Below are 21,710 nucleotides of genomic sequence, written 5' to 3' on the forward strand. Positions count from 1 at the left end.
GGGAGGTGGCCTCAAATTTAGGATCTACTTCTAACAAGCTTCTTAGTCTAGATGCTCAAAAGGCTTTTGACTCTGTTGCATGGCCATTTCTGTATGAATTTCACCAATTTCACCGATATAAGAGCCCTAATCGGTTTTCTATACACTTCTCCTAAAACATCCCTCTTGGTCAATGGAATCACCGGTTCCCCACTGGAAATGTCTAGAGGTACTCGCCAAGGGTGCCCACTCTCTCCATTACTCTTTAATTTGGTATTGGACCCTATGCTAAGAGTCTTGCAAAATTGGAAGCATTTGGGGGGGATAAAAATTGGAGATCAATAAATCAAAATCACAGCTTTTGCTGATGATGTAATGATATATATAATCTAATCCTGAAGTTTCGCTTAGATCTCTTATGGTTCGAATAGTGGAGTTTGGATCTGTCTCGGGGGTTCTCTGTTAATTTTAAGAAGTCCACTGCAATGTACCTAGGTAAAGATGTCATAATTCAAACCTGGGCACAAGATATTCCCATTACTTGGGCAAGATCGGCCATGTGATACCTGGTCATCCGACTTCCGAGAGATATTCATTGTTTATATGACCTCAATATTTCTAAGGTGATAAATTCAGTGGAACATGAGATGAGAGGTTGGAAACATTTATGTCTCTCTTACGGAGGCAGAATAAACATAATTAAAATGATTATATTTCCTCAACTCCTGTAACCACTTCAAGTATTACCGTTACTACTGACTAGATCAGATTCAGCTAGACTCGATGCAGATTTTAGACGTTTTATCTGGAACTCCAAAAAAAAGCAAATTGGGCTGATCCAATTACAGGAGCCTAGCGATAGAGAGTGGCTGAATTTGCCAAATGTCACTAGATATAATCAAGCGACCCAATTGCGGCACCTTAGAGACTGGTTGCACAAGACAGACATTTATACTCATACTACCTTGGATCAAAGCTTTATTACTAATCTTAGTTTGTTGGCCTTTATTCAGCTACATGAGCAGGAATTACCAAATCATATTATACATAATATATTCTGATATAACTGCACGTAAACCTATGACCTATGCTCAGTTTAGTTCTACTTATCCAAAATTAGCTCCTCATCATCTAAAAAAAAGAGCCAAATGATGTGATTTTAGCATATTTTAGCATTTTTAAAACAAAATTCAGGTCCAAAACCAAAACCATCACCAAAACACATGAAGGTGGTTTTGCCTATAACAAAACCAAAACACAAAGTTAATAGAGATCCAAAACTAAAATCAAATCCAAAACACGAGGGTCAGTGAACGTCTCTAGTGTCAAGCCTCTTTGATACACAATGTATTGTAAATTATAAGAAAATGAAGTCACCAAAGAAATCTGTGACCACATGAAGGGACAAGGTTGTCCCCTAGTGCTTCCATACAGATTACAACTAATGTTGTTTATTTATATAGTGCCAATCATATTACACAGCCACAACATTTAAACCACTGGCAAGTGAAGTGAATAACATTTATTATCTCGTTACAATGGCACATGTTAAGGGGTGGTATATATTAGACAGCACCTCACAACTTACAGGACTTAAAGGTTCTGCTGCTGACATCTTGGAGCCAGATACCACAGGACACCTTCAGAGGTCTTGTGAAGTCCATGCCTCGACAGATCAGAGCTGTTTTGGTGTCACATGGGAGAGCTACACAATATTAGGCAGGTGGTTTTAATGTTGTGGCTGATTGGTGTATAGTCATTCACATCAGTCCCTACCCCATTAGAGCTTACAATCTAAATTCCCTGTCACACACACATAGACTTTGTCAGATGCCTATTAACCTGATATGTTTTTGGACTGTGGGAGGAAACTCATGTGAACACGGGGACAAAATACACACAGATAGGGCTCTAGTCTGAATCAAATGCATGACACAGGCTCTGTGTGACAGCAAAGCTAACCACTGTGCTATCATGCTGCCCGCAGATCAAGGAAATCTGAGGTGACTTCTAATATGTATATTAATTTACAGTGCGGGATGTATTTATTAATCCTTTTAATATAAAAGTTTTCCTAGTATACAATGAAGTGATGACATCAAAACTCACAGATCCTCGTTACAGGAGTTTATATGTGGGGTAATGTAATTATGTTATTTATAAGGCTATTTCACCAAGGATACCCACAGCCATATGCTTTAAAGAACTCAGAGGAAAGATATAATAAAATGCTTTCAGACACATATACAGTCATAGCCAAAAGTTTTGAGAATGACACAAATATTGGTTTTGAGAAAGTCTCCTGCCTTAGTTTTTATGATGGCAATTTGCATATACTCCAGAATATCATGAAGAGTGATCAGATGAATTGGAATTAATCTCATAGTCCCTCTTTGCCATGACAATGAACTTTATACCAAAAACAACATTTCCACTGCATTTCAGCCCTGCCACAAAAGAACCAGCTGACATCAGATCAGTGATTCTCTCGTTACCACAGGTGAAAGTGTTGATGAGGACTAGGCTGGAGATCACTCTGTCATGCTGATTGAGTTAAAATAACAGACTGGAAGCTTTAAAAGGAGGGTGGTACTTGAAATCATTGTTCTTCCTCTGTTATCCACGGTTATCTGCAAAGAAACATGTGCATTCATCATTGCTTTGCACAAAAAAGGCTTTACAGGCAAGGATATTGCTGCTAGTAAGATTGCACCTAAATCAACCATTATTGGATCATCAAGAACTTCAAGGAGAGAGGATCAATAGTTGTGGTTCAGGGCGCCCTTAAACACCCAGCAAGCGACAGGACCATCTCCTAAATTTGATTCAGCTGTGGCATCGGGGCACCACCAGTGCAGAGCTTGCTCAAGAATGGCAGTAAGCAGGTTTGAGTGAATCTGCACGCACAGTGAGGCGAAGACATTTGGAGGATGGCCTGTTGTCAAGAAAGCCAGCAAAGAAGCCACTTCTCTCCAGAAAAAACATCAGGGACAGACTGATATTCTGCAAAAGGTACAGGGATTAGACTGCTGAGGACTGGAGTAAAGTCATTTTTTCCTGTAAATCCCCTTTCAGATTGTTTGGGGCATCTGGAAACACGCTTGTCCGGAGAAGGAAAGGTGGGCGCTACCATTAGTCCTGTGTCATGCCATCAGCAAAGTATCCTAAGACCATTCATGTGTGTTTCAGCCAAGGGAGTGGATTTACTCACAATTTTGCCTAAGAACACAGCCATGAATAGAGAATGGTACCAAAACATCTTCCAAGAGCAACTTCTCCCAACCATCCAAGAACAGTTCGGTATTGAACAATGCCTTTTCCAGCATGAAGGAGCACCTTGCCATAAGGAAAAAGGGATAACTAAGTGGTTCGGGGATCAAAACATTGAAATTTTGGGTCCATGGCAGGAAACTCCCCAGACCTTAATCCCATTGAGAACTTGTGGTCAATCCCCAAAAAGCGGGAGGACAAACAAAATCCCACAAATTCTGGCAAACTCCAAGCATTGATTAGACAAGAATGGCCAGCCATCAGTCAGTTTGTGGCCTAGAAGTTGATTGACAGCATGCCAGGGCGAATTGCAGGTTTCAAAAAGAAGTTTCAACACTGCAAATATTGACTGTTTGCATAAACTTAATGTAATTGTCAATAAAAGCTTTTGACAATTATGAAATGCTTGTAATTTTACTTCAGTATAACCATAGCAACATCTGACAAAAAGTTATAAAAACACTGAAGCAGCAAATTTTGTGAATACCAATATTTGTGTCATTCTCAAAACTTTTGGCCAAGACTGTACACATTTTTTTTTACAATACAATTTTTAATTCATATTCTTTAATATATTTTTTTCATCTTTTTCCCGATATATCCTAAACCTAAACACCAAAACCTACCCATGAATCTTTCCGCTGCAGTTAAACTGGCAGAGTATGCTGCAGGTCCTGCAATGCCATCTGTCAGCCAAATTCCTCTGTATGTCTCACACTGAACAGAATTAAATGTTTTCAGTCTCCCCTTTTCCTTGATGCAGAATAAATGGCGACACCCGGTGCATCACCTGACAATGAGGTTGACAGGGTTGGTAATGTGAATTATCAGTCTGTGATCAGTGCAGGAGGTAACTAATGTACAATAGATCACACTGAATTTACAAGTATTCTTTTCAGAAACATCAATGGGCCATGCGTCCGTTATAATTTTGCTATGGTCATATCATATTAGGTAGTGTCCTATGTCTTTATAGAGTGTAAAAGACATGTATTATGGTCATGTCCAGTGGTTATGTTTGGTAAAATTTGATAAAGTTATTTTATAATCACTCCCAGTGATATATTGCTTAGTTTTTCTATGCCTAGCACACAATAGGCCTCATATAGTATTAGGAGTAAATCCGGCTAGAAGGTGCAATTCAACCATAACTGCCACTGACTCGGGTGGAAGGTAGCAATTTAAAATGAGCGGACAGATTTGGAGATGGGACGGGATGTATCGTAGCTCAACTCGACATAACAGTGTCAAAATAAGGCTTCCCAGTATTTGTGGCAAAAGTAGGCAGTATTTTCCGTATATGCAAAGAAATACATTTGCATTCATTGCACCTACGCATACTTTGTCCAGGTGAAAATTTCCACCACTTAGCTGGACTTGCACTTAACTCCAATCAAGGCTCAATGAGCCTGAAATATTAAGGAGAGCAAAGCAAAAAAAAGGAGTAACTTTGCACCTTGGCAAAACCGTGTTGGATTGGAGGGGGAGATACATTTAAAATCTGGGGACAGATTTAAAGTTGGGGTAAAGCATGTCCTAGATCAACTTTAAATTTCAGTGTCCAATAAAGCTATCAAGTAACTGAGTGCTACATGAAAAAACAGCCAGTATTTAACTTGCATGCAAAATAATGAACTATTTGGCACCCCTTACATTGTAACATGGTTTGTCCAGGATCAAATGTAGGTTTTTTTTGCCTTGCTCTCCTTAATGGCCTAATCTGCACAAATTCAACTGCATTAAAGCAAGCTGGAAATTGTTTTCAAATGCTGATAAGACTACAGTATGCCAATTCATTTTTATCCAATCCCAGACAGTCTGAGCACTGATAAGATGTGATTTTCAGTATAATATCTTAAAGCATTAATAACATTATGTTACATTTTACTTATATTGAGTGTTGGCAGTCATCTTCTATAACTCCTGTCTATTGTTTAGGCTACAAGAGATGTAAAATTAATTGCCAGTTTAGTAAGTTCACCAGCCCTAGCCATGTAACTGACTGCTTATAGACTGACAGCTCATATATGCAAGCAATGCTATCTGCTATTTAAAGGTGGGAGCAAGTCAAAAAAGTTATTTTGAACTAGGCTTGGTAAAGGGTGAAAGAAACACTGGCATGAATGCATCCGGAGCAACTGGAATTGTCACAAGAGTATCAAAAATGGGCCATCACCCAAATAACAAATGGTGTCTCTGGTCATAAACAGAGTGTTTATGAATGGGCTGCCAGAGCCTGGAATGACTTGTGCAGCATAACGAACAACTAACAAGAGAGTATAGCAGTACTCAAAATATAGCCACATCAGAGTGTACAATTTCATGTTATGGATGGGGCATGGCAGCTAACAACTGAGTTTCGTTCCCATCAATATAAGTGTTCAGATATCCACTCATTCTTTGTATTGCTAACATACATTGTATTCATTTGTGTCAGTAAAATAGGGACATTGGGAAAACAAAACAAAAATCAGTAGAAAGCCCGGGTGACAAGTAAGGAGTTACTGAATCCAAAATTTGGTTCACAATTTGTTTGTCAAAACCTACAAGGTTTTTAAAAATTGGGGTTCAGATATGTCTATAGAATTTCAATCTTTTTATTATTATTATTATCATTGTACAGTATTTGTAATGCACACTTATTTTACAAATTGCTGTACAGTTATTAGAATGTGCATAAACATTACATACAACTACAATATAATCAAACGATAAACAAGACCATGCTTGCGAGACCTTTTACTAAGGAACAAATTGAACAACAATCAAAATCTAAAAAAAGTATATGCTATGAGGCAGTCTTGTTGTAGGTTTCCGCTGGAAAAACATGAGTAACATAGAGGATTAGACAATTAAAAAAAAGGAGTCAGTGACCACATAGAGTTTGAGAAAATGGAGTATGATGGATTCACACAGAGATTTCAAGGAAAAACGGTACTGCTCTGCTAATGGATTAAATATGGCTGCATTTTGCTTAATGTATTACCATAAATGTAACTCTATAATGTGTTCTCTTGTAGATTCTCCTATTTTGCAGAGAAGGTTTGAGCCAAAGCCCATATCCGTCCGGCCACCGTCACACACCCAATCACACAACTCTGACCAAATGGCAGAGACAGAACGTGATATTGTAGGTATACAATTTATTCACCTGGGTTCTTTTTACTCTTCAATGTATCATGGTATTTTCTGCATATATAAGACTAACAAAATCAGCTGTGCTTCCTCTAATAATTCAAATGAATTGATTGACAAGATAATTAACTGACTGATATAATTACTGGCCCACACTGGTTGATATTCTTTATGAATTGCACTTGGAAAAGCATTTTCCTATTTTACTCAACGGAATTTGAAAATTCACAAAATAAGCACAGCTTTAAAAATAATATTAAAATGTGAAATTGGTTATTAACTGGTAGTACACAGTACTTTATATGTTTGTCATGGTGATACCTAGACCTTGCACATAGGTTAAAGGACCAACTACTAGGAGACATGGCACTTGAACAAAATAAACCATAGCACCTCCTATCCCTATTAATCCATATCTTGCATTTTTTTGCAGAAGAGTATTATGGGGACCATCCATTACTGAACCAATTTTTTTGGCCATGGCTCCTTGCTAAGTATACCTAGTTAATCCATCCACATGTGGGAGCATCTTTTTGTGTTCCATGATTGTATTTAAGAAGAGTCCTGTGTAATTTTTCTTGTAATACAACCAGGGCACATTAGTGAATTTTTTCAATTGCTTTACTGACCATCAGAATGGGATGTTCAGCAGAGCAGTATATAGAATATGATGCATTTTCTTCATATAGACAATGTAAGAGGCGAACTATGGGTATTGTATGTAAAAAAAAGTTATTGATTCATAGTGTAATGATTACCCAAAACAATATGGAGTTCTTGATTTTTTTCTTAATGATGATGAATTAGTAGCCCTAGAATTATTGGATAACAATTGTTTAGAACAGTGTTTTCTCAACTCCAGTCCTCAGGACCTCCTAGCAGTACATGTTTTCCATATCTCCTTGCTGGAGCACAGGTGTATTCATTACTGACTGACACAGTGTAGCAGGTGGTATAATTATTTCACTGGTCACCTGGAAATCTTGCACTGTTAGTGGGTCCTGAGGACTGTAGTTAAAAAACTACTGTTGAAGGTCGGGTGCCGATGATGGCTTCCAGTGGGCGGTGCTTCATGTGAGGCAGCGTTTTACTGCGGCTCTCATGGACGAGAAAAAAGGATTCCTCTAATGTAGAGAAAACAATCTGAGGTTGGTGCAGTTTTGGATATACCAGCGGTGTTATTTATAGTGCGGGAAACAAATTTCTCTACCACCAGAGCTTGGCTCCATTTTGCGCTGCGGATCATTTATCACACGCATTGGTGTGTAATTTTAGGGAGAGCCATTGGTCCTACAGTATATGGTTATGAGGGCTTTTTTTGGGAAAAGATCTCCCCAACCTGTTTGGAGCCCGATGGGCAGATACCGGTAACGTTTTTGGATTTTACCATGTGATGCTGAGTGGTTGGAGGTATGATTATAAAGAAGCTTGTTGCGGTGCTATTTTGGAAATGGCTGATGGATAGAAATACTCCTGGACTAAAGTACATATTTTCCCCACTACCTGAGTTGTGTGAAGAAATACTAAAAGTGTTGGATCTGAATTGATATTTGTATACCACTTGAGTTGTGACAAAAAATACTAATGGTGCTGGATGTAAAATGGTATTTATATATCACATATATCGTACATTGTATATGACAGGTATGAAAGCTGTCTCCCTTCTAGATCAACTAAGATATGATTTAAAAGTTTGATATCTTGGGAAAACTTTTCCTTAATATGTAGGAACTCTATATGATTGTGATTGTGTATCTACATAATTGGATTCTTGCTTTGGAAAAGGAAGGGTGGATATGGATATTGCTAATGGATTGATTCTGGAGTTTAAGATACAATATCGGGGAAACCGGGATGCTTGAGACACACCTGAAGCTATATATAACATATGCATATCTGTGACTGGGGAAAAATCATGGAGTCTGCTGTATATCTTACTGAGCTTTGTGAACTGTCCTGTCTCATTTTGCTGATTTGGGAAATGTTAATCATGCTAAACAGGGGCAAAAAAAGAGAGAGAGAGAGAGAGAGAGCTGCTGCGCATGCGGCCGCGCATGCGCAGCAGCTCTATTTTTGGTGATGCTGTACTGTACAGCAGTCGAGGCGCTGTCAAAGAAGCGTCTGCGGCAGTGCTGTATTGTAGTACAATACAGCACTGCCACGGATGCTTGTGTGACAGCGCCGCGGCTGCTGTACAGTACAGGGCAATGTTTAGTGCGGAGGGGAAGGGTTTCTGGTGAACCAGAAACCCCCCCTGCGTGCGCCCCTGCTAAATACCTACTTTTGGAAAATGTATCTCCGAGCAATACTAATCACTATAGGCATTTATAGCAAAAGTTCTTAATTTTCATGACAAAGAAAATATCTTAGATTTCAAGATTGTTCTGCTACACTTACTCAGTAGCAGAGAGAATTTACACCTACATGTAAAGCTTTATATGAAAACAACATCAAGTTTGCATTGTTATATCCTGCAAAACTGAAAGTGATAATTGATGGTGAACCGATGTTATTCCCAAGAGTACAGTTCAGCTAGAGAACATCCTAAGATTTATGGCCTCATTGAGCATATACCCCACAAATCATTTTCAAAATAAGAATAGGTAGTTACGAATGTGTTCTCTTCTTGTTGGCACTATCTTTGCGCAGTGACCTACTGTTAAACTCAGGAGGAGAAAATGTTGAAAATGTTTGAACTCAATGTTAAATGTGAATTTTATTTAAGATATGTTATGATACTATCTATGTTGTTATATGTAAATAGGGTGTCTATATTTAGAAACAAGACTCCGATGTGGCTTTTTTTAGACTGTTCCATTATCAATGGGAGAATCTGCAGGACTGAATCTCCCTCTTTACTGTGCCAGTTATGTACACTTTTTACTACTCCGCAGACCACGACAGTGTACAGAACCATTTTCTGTTTGCTCTCTTCCTCATTCTGGATTTGTTTGCACTTCACTTCCTGTTTCTACATTTCAACCTGTTCTGCTCCCTGGGATGAGGCATAGCCCACCAGCTCCGGCCGCCTGTCCTGAGGCACCAGTTCCAGCCGCCTGTCCTGAGGCATCAGTTCCAGCCGCCTGTCCTGAGACACCAGTTCCAGCCGCCTATCCTGAGGCGCCAGTTCCAGCCGCCTGTCCAGAGGCGCCAGTTCCAGTCGCCTGTCTTGAGGTGCCAGTTCCAGCCGCCTGTCCTGAGGCGCCATCCTCTGTCTCCATCTCCGAGGTGCCATCCTTTGTCTTCAGCTCTGAGGTGCCATCCTCTGCCTCCAGCTCAGAGGTGCCATTCTCTGCCTCCAGCTCCGAGGTGCCATCCTCTGCCTCCAGCTCTGAGGTGCCATTCTCTGCCTCCAGCTCCGAGGTGCCAACCAGTTCCGAGGTGCCAGGCTCTGTCTCTAGTCCTGGGTCTCCTGCCATTGTCTCCAGTGCTGAATCTCCAGCCTCTGTTTCCGGTCCCAAGTCTTCAGCCTTTGGCTCCAGTTCCAAGTCGCAAGCTTCTGTCTCCGTTCCAGAGATACAGCCTGCTTCCGAGAGGGCGCTGCCCTTACAGTCCGTTACAGAGGGGGCGCTGCCCTTACAGTCCATTCCAGAGGGGGAGCTACCCTTACAGTCCACTCCAGAGGGAGCGCTGCCCCTCCAGTCCACTCTAGAGGGGATGCTGCCTCTCCAGTCTGCTCCAGAGGGGGACCTGCCCCCAAAAGTCCAAACCGGAGGGGTTCCTGTCCCTTCATTCTGCTCCAGAGGTGGCCCTGTCCCTCCAGTCTGCTCGAGAGGGGGCCGGGTTCCTCCAGTCTCCTCAGCCCAAGTTGCCACTCTATGCTGTACAGCCCGAGTTGCCACTTGGTGCTGTCTGCTCTGAGGCTTCTCACAGTGTTGTTTGCTCTGAGGCTTCTCCCAGTGCTGTCTGCTCTGAGGCTTTTCACAGTGATGTCTGCTCTGAGGCTTCTCACAGTGCTGTCTGCTCTGAGGCTTCTCACAGTGCTGTCCAGTCTGAGTGGTGTGTCCAGTCCAGGCTTTCCGTCAGGTGTGCCCAGCTTGCTGTCCCAGCTGGGGACTCTCCAGCGACTGCTGCACAAGTCGGGAACTCTCCAGAGTCTGTTATTGAACCAGGGCACCCAGAGTCTGCTAGTGAGCCAGAGTGCCCAGAAGCCTCTTCTGAGTCATCAGATCCTCCTCCAGTCTTCTTTGATGGAGACATCAAACAGTTTATTACGGTGCTTCAACTTTCCATGAAGTAGTTTCAAGAATTTCCAGATTACTTTGCCGACCAATTTAACCAAGTGGGTTCGATAATCATGAGTTTTAGAGGGGAGCCACAGAATTGGGCCCTCTCCCTTCTTAATTCCGATGATCCCATTATCTATAACACTGTAGATTTTGTTAATGCAGTTTGTCAAAAATATTCTCCCTCTTCCATCAAATCATCTGTTCACGATTCCTCTGTTCCAATTCACACCTCAACTTCAACCTCTGTATCAGTTCTCAAGTTAATTCATAAATCATCTGTGCATATGGCCTCAATTTGTCCTTTTATGTCTGCAAAGAGTAAAATTAACCAGAAGGGAAAAGTCCTTCCTAGTCCACATCAACCACAACAGACACCAACTTTGGTTTCCGGCTTCTTGGGCGTATCATTATCTGGTCTTAAAATAAAAAGTCCAGTTCCAACTTTAGGTTGGCACTCAGACTCTGAAACCGAATTTGATGTTCCTAGAGACTTAGTTGATGAGCTTGACCATACTTCTTGTGATTTTGAAGAATTGGGTCTTGTTTGCACCCCTGTGGAGAAGGGCTCAATGGATTTTCTAGAAGATCCCAGAAGGAGAAAAGACAGAAGAAGAAAAGAGCCTGAATGGAACCTTTGTGGAAACGTCTGAAATCCGCTCCTTTAAGGTGGGGTACTGTTAGGGCTCTGTGTTGGTCTCTGCCTTTGTCCTGTTCCTGAATGCACTACCTCCGTGCCGCCAGAGGTGCTGTTTTTTTCCTATGGACATTTTCTACTCACTGGTAGGAGGTAATATCTGCTCCTTATTATTGCAAACCTGTGTCACTCATTTCTTATACCAGCTTCTCTCAGGTTCATGTGCTGGTGATTGATGTTCCTGAGTTTGCTCATGTTTGTTTGTCCCTGAATTACCTGCTTTGCTATTTGCTGTTTCTGTGGATATCCTTGTTTTAGCCAGTTCCTGCTTCTCACCTGTACCTTATCTCCTGGAAACCTACCTGATGTCTCTCTCATGCCTGGACACACTACTAACTCATAGTTCCCGAGAACTCCTGGGTATTAGTGTGATCTGGCTTCAGTTAAGTTACTTGCTGTATTTTTATTATCATTTACATGCTGTTTTGCTATACCTGGAAGTCCATCGATTTATCAAGCCTGAACTGGTATTTCTTTAATTTGCTTCACCTGGACTATGTTTTCGCTGTAATAAACAGGTTAAAGTTTGTATCACATTTCTGGCTCCATGGCTATAATTATAAGGAATTAGTTTTTGAACAGAATCATAACAGTAAGTTATATAAATTTATTATCGCTTAATATTAAATATCAAATCCACAAATGTTTTCAATTTACAAAATGGTATGAGAATATTAGTGAAAGATCCTCCTTTTGATATGTAGAAAGCCATGTCGGAGTGCTGATAATGTGTGGGTATATATGTCCTCTATGAACAATCTGTTTAATATTTTATACCTTTGAGAAATAAAGGAATAGAAAAAAGTTTTTGATACTGTCTTTCACTGTAATATGAAAAAAACACTATTATTTATATGTTAGTATGTGAATTTTTTTGTATTTATATTGTGAGTTCAATAAAAAATTATCATTGGAAAAAAAGTTACTACAGCATAAACAGTTATTATTTTATTTCACATCAGGAAGTTTTAAATCATACACTTGCGGACATTGAGATATTTGCTGACAAACTGAATTCAGATAAAAAGAAAAAAAGAGGTGAGTGACGTACAAGTAACAGCTAAATTCTAAAAATGAGCTTCAATGGAATGACAACATAAATGATACAATAAATTGATATGTAAATTAATAAGATTATTACAAAGTGCACTACAAACTTTCTCTTACTTTGTTTTCTTTCAAAGGAAAATCAACAATTCCAGAAGCAGAATTTACAGATTGTTTTCAGAAGATAAAGTACAGTTTTAATTTATTGGTGAGTAACTGGCAAAGTTCCCTTCCTTTTACACACACTTTAGTTATGTACTATCTGTGTAAAAATGTATTTAAGAACAGGACATGCAAACAAGTTGAATCTTTTCTACAGATTTATTTTGAATTATTTTTCTTATCAGTAAACATTATCAGTACTTTACTATCATGCTAATGGCACACTTCATCTTCATCTTTCTGTTGGGTGCCAGCAGTAGAGTGTGTATTAACTACATCATTTATATTTTTTTCTATATTGCTTTCTGTTCTTTGGGCTTTGGACATGTAAACTGCAGCTTTAGTAGTGAAGTGGGGAAAATAATTTTAGTTTCTGCCGTTCACAATACAGTAAACAAATGTTAATAATCAGTTAAGGGATATATTTACCAAGTGGCGATTCTGAAAATCCCCTGATTCTCTGCGGTTTTCAGCCATTTTTTTAAAACATCAATTTTATTGAAGACAAAGCCTATCTTTTCTTTAATAAAATTGGCTTTTAAAAAAGTGACAGCAAACCGCCGAGATTCGGTGGTTTTTCAGAACCCGTGCTTGATAAATACACCCCTAAGACTTTATGATTTTTCCTTTAGTTGCTTCTATAATTTGACACTTGTCCAGCAAATTTTCCACCATTTAGAGATAAACAGGCATATCATGAATACACATCAAAAGCATTCTTCATTTATTCATACACTTCTAAATTATGTCACCAGGCAAAAGTCAAAGACCAGATGTACGAGCCAAGTGCTGTAGAATTAATCCACATGATGATGAACTTTCTGCCTAGGGTAAGGACTAAAGAACACAATTGCCTTTACATTGGCATATATTCATATTATAAATTTCAACTCTTTTTTTTTACAGATCCTGTCCAAATGTCCAGGGAAGAACACCGCCAGTGATGTGCTATCTCCCTTTCTTACACAAAAGGCCTTAACGCTGTTGAGCTCATGTGTGACAGATAAAGAAAGGCAACTCTGGACAAGTTTGGGGGAAGGGTGGCTTCGAACTAGGTATTGACACTGGCCAAACTCCAAATTATCCAAGGTAGTTGTTCTCAAGTCAGTATATTTTTTCATGCATATTATTTTTTCATTATAGAGCTGACTGGCCCAATGGAAACATGGTACCCTCATATACACCAACTTTCTATGATGGATGGATTGCTCCGGATACAGTGCCACGTAGCCAGCCAGAGGTATGAAGAGGTGTAAAAAGCATTTTTCAAATATCAGCTTGCGTTTTTAAAGGTGATTCTGCAGGTCTCATTTAGTGTTAGTAGCGAATCCTGCAAATTTGTATCAGGAAAGCATTGTTATGCAAGAGATTTAAATACAAAAACATGATTTTTTTACTCATGTTAAATCCATTTCTCTGATGTCAGCTGGTGGACACTGCTCCACCATGGCGATATATTCAGTAGTGAAGATGAACACTTAAGAGGTAAGGAAGTATTAAGGTTTGCTCCCCTATATATATCCCCCCATCTGCTGACAAACAGTATATAACTAAAAAAGCCCAGAAACAGTACAATATATAATCACATAAACAAAAAACAACATAACTAAGGGAGGATTTGCAGTGTCCCCCAGATGACATCAGAGAAATGGATTTAACGTGAGTACAAAATTCCTCTTTTCTCTTCTGGGGGATCCTGCATCACCACCATGGGAACGTTCCAAAGCTGCCCCTAAGAGAGGATACGCTCATGCACTACTGAGCGGAAAACCTTTCTACCAAAACAAGCATCCCTGGATGCAAATATGTTGAAATGATAGAATTTAGTAAAAGTATGGACAGAGGACCAGATTGCTGACCAACGTGCTTGCTCCGCCGAGGCCCCGTGTTGCGCCTCCCAAGAAATACTGATCTGGTTGAATGAGCTGGAATATAACCTGGCATAGGTTTACCTGTACAAATGTAGGCCTGGTGGATTGTCATTCTTATCCATCTGGCAATGGTCTGCTTAGTTGATAGCTAACCCCTCTTCCAGGCATAACACAGGACTAGAATAGAATCCGTCTTCCAAACACCAGCAGTTCTAGTTACAGATACATATATCTTGAATGATCTGACTACATCCAGAAGATAAGCAAAATTATGATTATCCCCAGAACCTTCTTTCTGAAAAGAGGGGAAAAACATTTCCTGGCAAATATGAAACCCTGACACCACCTTTGGCAGGAAAGATGGCACAGTTCGTAGCACTGCCCTATCTTAATAAAAAATAAGAAAATGAGATTTACATGACAGATCCCCCAGATCTGAGATCCTTCTTGCTGAAGATATAGCAAGAAGAAAAATAATTGCAGCCTAAGCGAGGTAAGTGTCCACTCCAAGCACATAGGAAAAAACTGTTCATTGTCTGCAGGTGAGAGGGATATAAAGAGAAGAGGAGTCCTTTCTTCTTTTTAATTAACTTTGAAGTGCTCGGCTCCCCTACTTCCTATATCCCCATTGTGAAGCAGGGTCCCCCAGATCAGATGAAGAGAAAAATAAAATATTACCTGCTTTTCCATGTAGTTCAGAATTACTGGGCAGTTTTATTTACACTGCAATTCAGCTGTGCTGCAAGCCCACCTGAAATCTAAATCTTACATCCACACAATTTTAATTTTCCCCCCATTTCAGCATAACATGATCAGGGGAGGGCTGGCAATTTTTGGCCCTGGGGGGCGAGACTCGACTTGGCAGCCTATTTTAAAGGAAAAAAAATGTAGGTGGCCCAGTGACCCAGCCCAAGGTAGCCCACTATGGACCAGCCCCCCTGCCCCCCAGCTCAGCCTGCCCCTGAACATGATTTTGCCAATTCTTTCTAGGTGGAGTTACTCCTAATTCTAAATGAGGCCCTGTATGCTCATAGAATCAAACAAATGATATGTGCACTGAACCAGATAGAGAAACTTAATGTCCTGTCCAAGCTGCCAGATAGATAACAAACTGATCCAAACTTATATAAAGTACAAAGAAAAAAGGGGGGTGGGTATCCAAGTGCTCAAAGACAGTAAGTTAAAACATGAACTCTATATAACCAAGCTGTAAAAATAAACAAAATTTTACTTCAAATTTCTCTCACTGAAAGAAACAAAAAACGTGGTTACAAGTCAAGATACATATACAATGTTGAACATAAGTATAACATAAGTGTAAACTCAGCATCAATTATCAGGGCACAGATGTTTGGTTTCCCAAAAATGTCTATTATAGTATTGTCCCGAAGAGTCCAACCAGGGCCGGTGCTAGATTCCACGGCGCCCTAGGCATTTTTAAAAAAGCGGCGACCCCCCCCTCCCCGCAAAAATCGCTGCCCCCCCCCCCGCAAAAATTGCCGCCCTCCTCCCTCCTCCCTCCTCCCTCCTCTCCTTACCTTGTCTCACCACCGCCGCCTCTCTGCTCCGTCTCCTCCCCTCCACTCACTGACACTAGAAAGTGGAGGGGAGGAGACGGAGCAGAGAGGCGGCGGTGGTGACAAAATAGCCTCTTCCCCCCCTCCCCGTGCATCTGAATGCTGTGCGGCGGCCGTGACAGGTATGGTCAGCGGTCGCCGCACAGTTTTAAAGTCTTTTAGAAGTCTGTGGCGCCCTCCAGGCGCCCTCCAGAGCCCGGCGCCCTAGGCAAGTGCCTAACCTTGCCTAATGGGAGCTCCGGGCCTGAGTCCAACCATAGGGTAACTTTCCTATTCCTCCAAAATAGTTCTGAGCTGGTGCTTTCCGGAATATAGGGCAAAGGAGTTCCAAACATAGAACAACAAAGGTTTAGTGATATGGGCGAATAACGCCCAGAGTACTTGCAGTATATTAGAGGCAGAATGAAGAATCTCCGTGTGATGTGCTGCTGATCCTTAGTGTATGTATACCGGGAGCTTTCTAAGCATGGAATGTTTTACAACATGAAGACTCATATTCCAATGTCATACTGATATTGGAAGAAAGATCAATACTCTCTAGACCTTCTGGCTGTAAAATCAAAATCTATAGCAGGATTGAATTTAATATAGAGATCATTACACAAAGGTTAAACAAACAGGTGTTTGGTATTTGAATTTCACAAGAGAAAAGTTGCATCCAGTAGAATGATATCCTGATTAATACTTAAGAAAGGCAGTAAGAGTTCATTTGTGGATTGTTGTGAGCTTTTGTGCAGTATGTGAGTTTCTTTAAAGTGTACTATACTTTATTAATGTGTGATTGTAACATGACACTGCTCATTGAGAGAGCAGCAGGAAGGTCAGTAATTAAGGGTTGGGTACGGATTACGGATTACCACAATTCCGACATGTCCTTATCATCATCATCATCATCACCATTTATTTATATAGCGACACTAATTCCGCAGCGCTGTACAGAGAACTCATTCACATCAGTCCCTGCCCCATTGGGGCGTACAGTCTAAAATCCCTAACACACACACACACACAGAGACACACACAGACAGACACAGACTAGGGTAAATTGTTAGCAGCCAATTAACCTACCAGTATGTTTTTTGGAGTGTGGGAGGAAACCGGAGCACCCGGAGGAAACCCCCGCAAACACGGGGAGAACATACAAACTCCTCACAGATAAGGCCAATTGAACTCATGACCCCAGTGCTGCAAGGCAGATGTGCTAACCACTACGCCACCGTGCTGCTGTCTTATACCTACAAAAAAAAAAACGATGGCACACAAACACGAAGTAAATACAAGCAAACTTATCTGAAAGGCGAAGAGGCAGATGTCCGATGGCACCGCAGGCTGACAGGCAGTGATTCCGTGTGAACAGCTGAGTGTGATGTGTGCGTGACTTATATGAGTGGTAATTTAAAGTGGCAATGTCTGGACCACACAGGTTAAATGTTGAAACACTTAGCCTATTAGTATGTTTTTGGAGTGTGGGAGGAAACCGGAGCACCTGGAGGAAACTCACGCAAACACGGGGAGGACATACATACAAACGCCATACAGATAAGGCCATGGTCGTAAGGCAGAAGTGCTAACCACTTAGCAAGTCCTAGTTTGCACATTTCAGGTACACTAAGACATATATTTTTCCTGTCACATTCAGGTACCTGGTAACAAACCGAGGTACTCTAAGACAATTGCGGGAACATTATCACCTGTCCCTACCTCATGACAAGAGGTCAGTGGAAAAACAGGTTTAGATTCTACCACCGTAACATGTGTAACATTCACACTGTTGCACATCTCACTATTATTAGGGGTTTTCCAAATTATCCCCAATTACATCTGGATCTTCACATAAATCCACATAATTGCAAGAGTTAACACTGGCACCTACCTGCTTCTCATCCTCACATATCTTTATCACATTACAGGATGCAAAATGATCACAGAGCAGGTTCTTCACACAAAATGTCATTTTTCTCTCGGTGCAAAAGGCCATTTTCCCAAAAAATTCTATCTTCCTTACTTTCAAGAAAGGATTGGCTGACCCTCCCCCTCACTGTTAATAGACTGAGATCAGTGTGTTGTTCTGCTTTGAACGTGTCACTTCTGAGCTGGTCAGTGCTGCACACAGCATGAGGTTGCTCATTCAAATTACTGCCAGTGCCTGAAATTTCTACAGTGAGGGAGAGGGCGGAGGAGGCTCAGTTTCTAGTGAACTTCCCTCCACACTTGCAGAGGTTAATGCACAGCTCCTCTGTGCTGCTCTCCAGGTCACTAGATCTAATATATTTGATACATTTTGATTACATTTTCACACTTTGGGTCACCTTCAGAACTGGGTACATGTAAATTGACCTGCCGACCTAAAACATTAGCAGACATTGGGGTAAATGTATCAAGGTCCGATTTTCAGCGTGTTAAAATCGCGGAAAATTGCGGGTTAACACCCACGATTTTAGTCAAAAACTTATCAAGTTGGGATTTTTACCCTGATCTTCAAAATCGCTGGTCATCTCTGGTGGTTTGCTGCGATGTAAAACACTTCTGTGTTAGCTAACTCTCCTGTGTTGTACCAGCGATATTAGTAAATCCATCACTGTTACACTGTCCCTGCCAATACAGCTGGAGCACCGGCAGCTGTCAAAATTGTAAAAAATGATCAAAGTTAAAAAAAAAAAGTGTGGGGTCCCCCCTTTATTCACTATTAACACTAGTGCTGGCAGACTACTGCTGGTCTTGTGAAAATCGTGGAAAAAATATTTGAGTGGGGTCCCCATGATTTTCACTGAATCAGCACTAGGCAAACCAGCCGGTATTGGTGGCACTATAGCAGGGGGACACGCGGCAGGGGCCCCCTGCCATAATGACAACCAACCCCAGGCTGTCCAGCGCTGGGCTGGATTCCTTAGGGAGTGGGGTCTGCCAAAAAAATGAGTGGGCCCCCCCTTTAGGGACACCCAACTAGAAAAAAGCCCCCCTTGTTGCTTGCAGTCTTCATTTCTTCTTGGCCAGGAGGGCCCCCTTGTTGCTTGAAGTCCTCTTGTCTTCAGCCAGGAGGTCCCCATATTTGTAAAATCCACGCTGGAACATTCCAGTTTTTCCACTGTTTTTTCATGTAGCACACAAATCCTTGATAGCTTATTTGTACACTGAAATTTAAAGTTGATATTTGTGTGCTACATGAAAAAACAGTCAGTATTTAACTTATGTGCAAAACAGAATACTAATTTGCACCCTTTGCATTGTAACATGGTTTTGTCCAGGAGACTGAAATAAGAAGTTTCTCAAGTTAAGAACCTTAATGAATCAGGCCCTAGGATCTTACAAATATGGGGTGCTCCTGACTGAAGATAAGAAGACTTCAAGCAACAAGGGGGCCCCCCTTGGCCAAAAAGAAATGAAGACTAAAAGCTAAAAGGGGGGCTTTCTGCCCAAGAAGAGAAGAAGACATTACAAGCAGGGACTTTGGATACAAATACTTTTTTAGCATTTCAAGCAGGGACTTTTGAATGTACAAAAAAAATTTGGACTTTGCAAGCTGGACTTTTGGAATTACAAATTTATTTTTTGCTTTTTCAAGCCGGACTGTTGGATACAAAATTATTTGGGACTTGGTTGACAGTCATTTTTGGATTAAAAGCTGCTGACAACAGATGAAAACATCTGTGGTGAGTACAGGGCATTTATTATTTTTACCAAAAATATATGGTATAAATGAGGATGTTTACTGTCTTTATTGTGGGTTTATTATTTTTATTATATGTATGTAAGTGGTGTGGTGGTTTATTTAACATTTTGTTTTGTGGAATTACAGGTCCCAGCCAGCCGTGGGTGTCAGGGCATGTTGGCACTTGTGGTTCTCTGGCACTTGTGGTTCTCCAAGTGCCAACATACCCTGGCTGCAATGTGTATGCTGGTGCTTGTAGTTATACATGTAGCAGCTTGCCCACACTATTTATGGGACCCTGGCTGGCTGGGGCTTGTAGTTCCACAAATAATGGCATCTGTTGTTTTTTTTTACACTATAATCGCAGTTTATTACCCTATGCCCAGGGGTGTAGAAAGAACCCTAGTGCTTTCAGCACTGGGCTGAGTGTCCCTAAAGAAGGGTGTTCGCTCAATTTTTTCTCGCGGAACATGCTTGCTTAAAAAAATAAAAAAGAGGATACTTACCTGCTCTGCGCAGGATACTCTATTTGCCCCAGCATCTTCTCCGGGTCTTCCAGACCCTCCAGCTGGTGGCGCCTCTTCACCGTTTCAGCGTGGCTGTCTTCTGGGTGGGGCGCTCCTAGCCCTTACAAGGGCTCCTCGCCGACGTCTCCGGCGCTCTCTCCTTGTGGCAGAGTAGCTCCTTGCCCTGATAAGGGCACCCTGCCACCTCTGTGTCGGTTTCTCTCTTCAGGACCCCGCATGTCCCACAATGTTCTTCCTCTCTGTCTCCACCGACGAACTACTACCAAGATGGTGGCGCCCGGCGGCTTAAATAACCACTGGCTCGTCATCATCACTCGGCGCCGCTGCGAGAGCTGATTGGCTCGCAACGGCGCCAATAATTTAAATGGCCGGGGGTGAGCCAGGATTGGCTCACTCTTTCGGCCGCCGATTGGCCAGCAGGGGAAAGTGAGCCCTGATTGGCTCACCTGCCCACTGCTGCCGGAACCTGTGGGGAAGGAAGCATACTTACCAGCGCTGGAACGCAGGGCTGGTAAGTAGATGTTCTTCTCTTTGGTCTTCATCCTCTTCATGGGCGCTGCAGCGGGGCACTCCTCCACAGTTACAGGAGCCCTGTGTAATTGTTGGCCAGGCTAGCAGCCGCTTGTGATGTCTTTAGGTCACGATCCACAACCCATTCCCCCACCACAGCTGGGCACAGTGTGAGGAACTGCTCCTGGAGAATAAGATCCTTTTGCTTATCCAGTACCTGCAATTCCTCAATCCATTGATGCAACATGAATGATAATTGCGCTAACAGTCTGGCATAAATATCAGAGGGACTACGTCTTGAGTCTCTGAACTTCCGGTAATAAGCCTCAGGAGTTATGTTGAAACGACTTAACAAAGCTTTCTTAATTGCGGCATAATCGTCGTCCAGTTAAAGGAAGGTCTGCAAACGCTTCCAAAGATTTCCTTCTCAGTCCAAAGGTTAAATAACTGGCCCACTCACTGTGGTCCAGCTCAGGAATGTTTCAAGGTCGCCGCCTTTTTCTAACACAGGGAATTGTTCATGACTGGGTTTTTCCAACCCGGGCCTTATTCTGCCGACTATTCGCATTCGGCTTGTCGCTCTGCAGCTTCCCTGTCTGCAGCAGTTCGGTGTTCGTAGCCTCCGAGTACGCAGCAGTGCGGCGTTCGGCAGCCTCCCTGTCTGCCTGGCGTATTGCAGCCTCTTGGAGTTGCTGGATCAGCCAAAGTGATGTTGCAGACTAAGCATCCTTCATCTGTTTGAGAGCAGTGTGAAGATAACTGTCCAGGATAGACTTCCCACTTGGTTCAACAGAGGTATTTGTAGTAATGTCCAGTGCTGTCTGTTCTCCTGAAGCAGAGGGGTTTTCTCCACTGCCTCCTCCGACGCTTAGCTTCTGATCAGCCTCCACGAGTGCTGGCACCTCAGATAATCTCTCACCTCTGCTCTGCTTGAGTGGCTAGATGGTTTACAACTTTGGTGTATCAAACTCCTCCGAGATGCTTAACTGTCCCCGGCCTGGCTAATTTCAAAAGACTCTTGGTCAATTGCACAGGTCACTTAGGTCAGTCAGCAAAGCAT

The 21,710-nt window shown here is 41.7% G+C and overlaps 1 protein-coding gene across 4 annotated transcripts in view; it reads left to right on the forward strand.

Annotated features, from left to right (window-relative positions):
- EPS8L3 (EPS8 signaling adaptor L3) overlaps window positions 1-21,710 on the forward strand; it is a 91,392-nt gene that overhangs the window by 30,444 nt on the left and 39,238 nt on the right. For all 4 annotated transcript variants that reach the window (XM_075195939.1, XM_075195938.1, XM_075195941.1 and 1 more), the window contains 6 exons: window positions 6,270-6,379; window positions 12,270-12,345; window positions 12,492-12,562; window positions 13,272-13,346; window positions 13,423-13,571; window positions 13,660-13,756. In XM_075195939.1, coding sequence (XP_075052040.1) covers window positions 6,270-6,379; window positions 12,270-12,345; window positions 12,492-12,562; window positions 13,272-13,346; window positions 13,423-13,571; window positions 13,660-13,756 — 578 coding nt within the window. The remainder of the gene's footprint in view (window positions 1-6,269; window positions 6,380-12,269; window positions 12,346-12,491; window positions 12,563-13,271; window positions 13,347-13,422; window positions 13,572-13,659; window positions 13,757-21,710) is intronic.

This window comes from Mixophyes fleayi, chromosome 2, assembly GCF_038048845.1.
Source record: "Mixophyes fleayi isolate aMixFle1 chromosome 2, aMixFle1.hap1, whole genome shotgun sequence".
Taxonomy (NCBI): Eukaryota; Metazoa; Chordata; class Amphibia; order Anura; family Limnodynastidae; genus Mixophyes; species Mixophyes fleayi.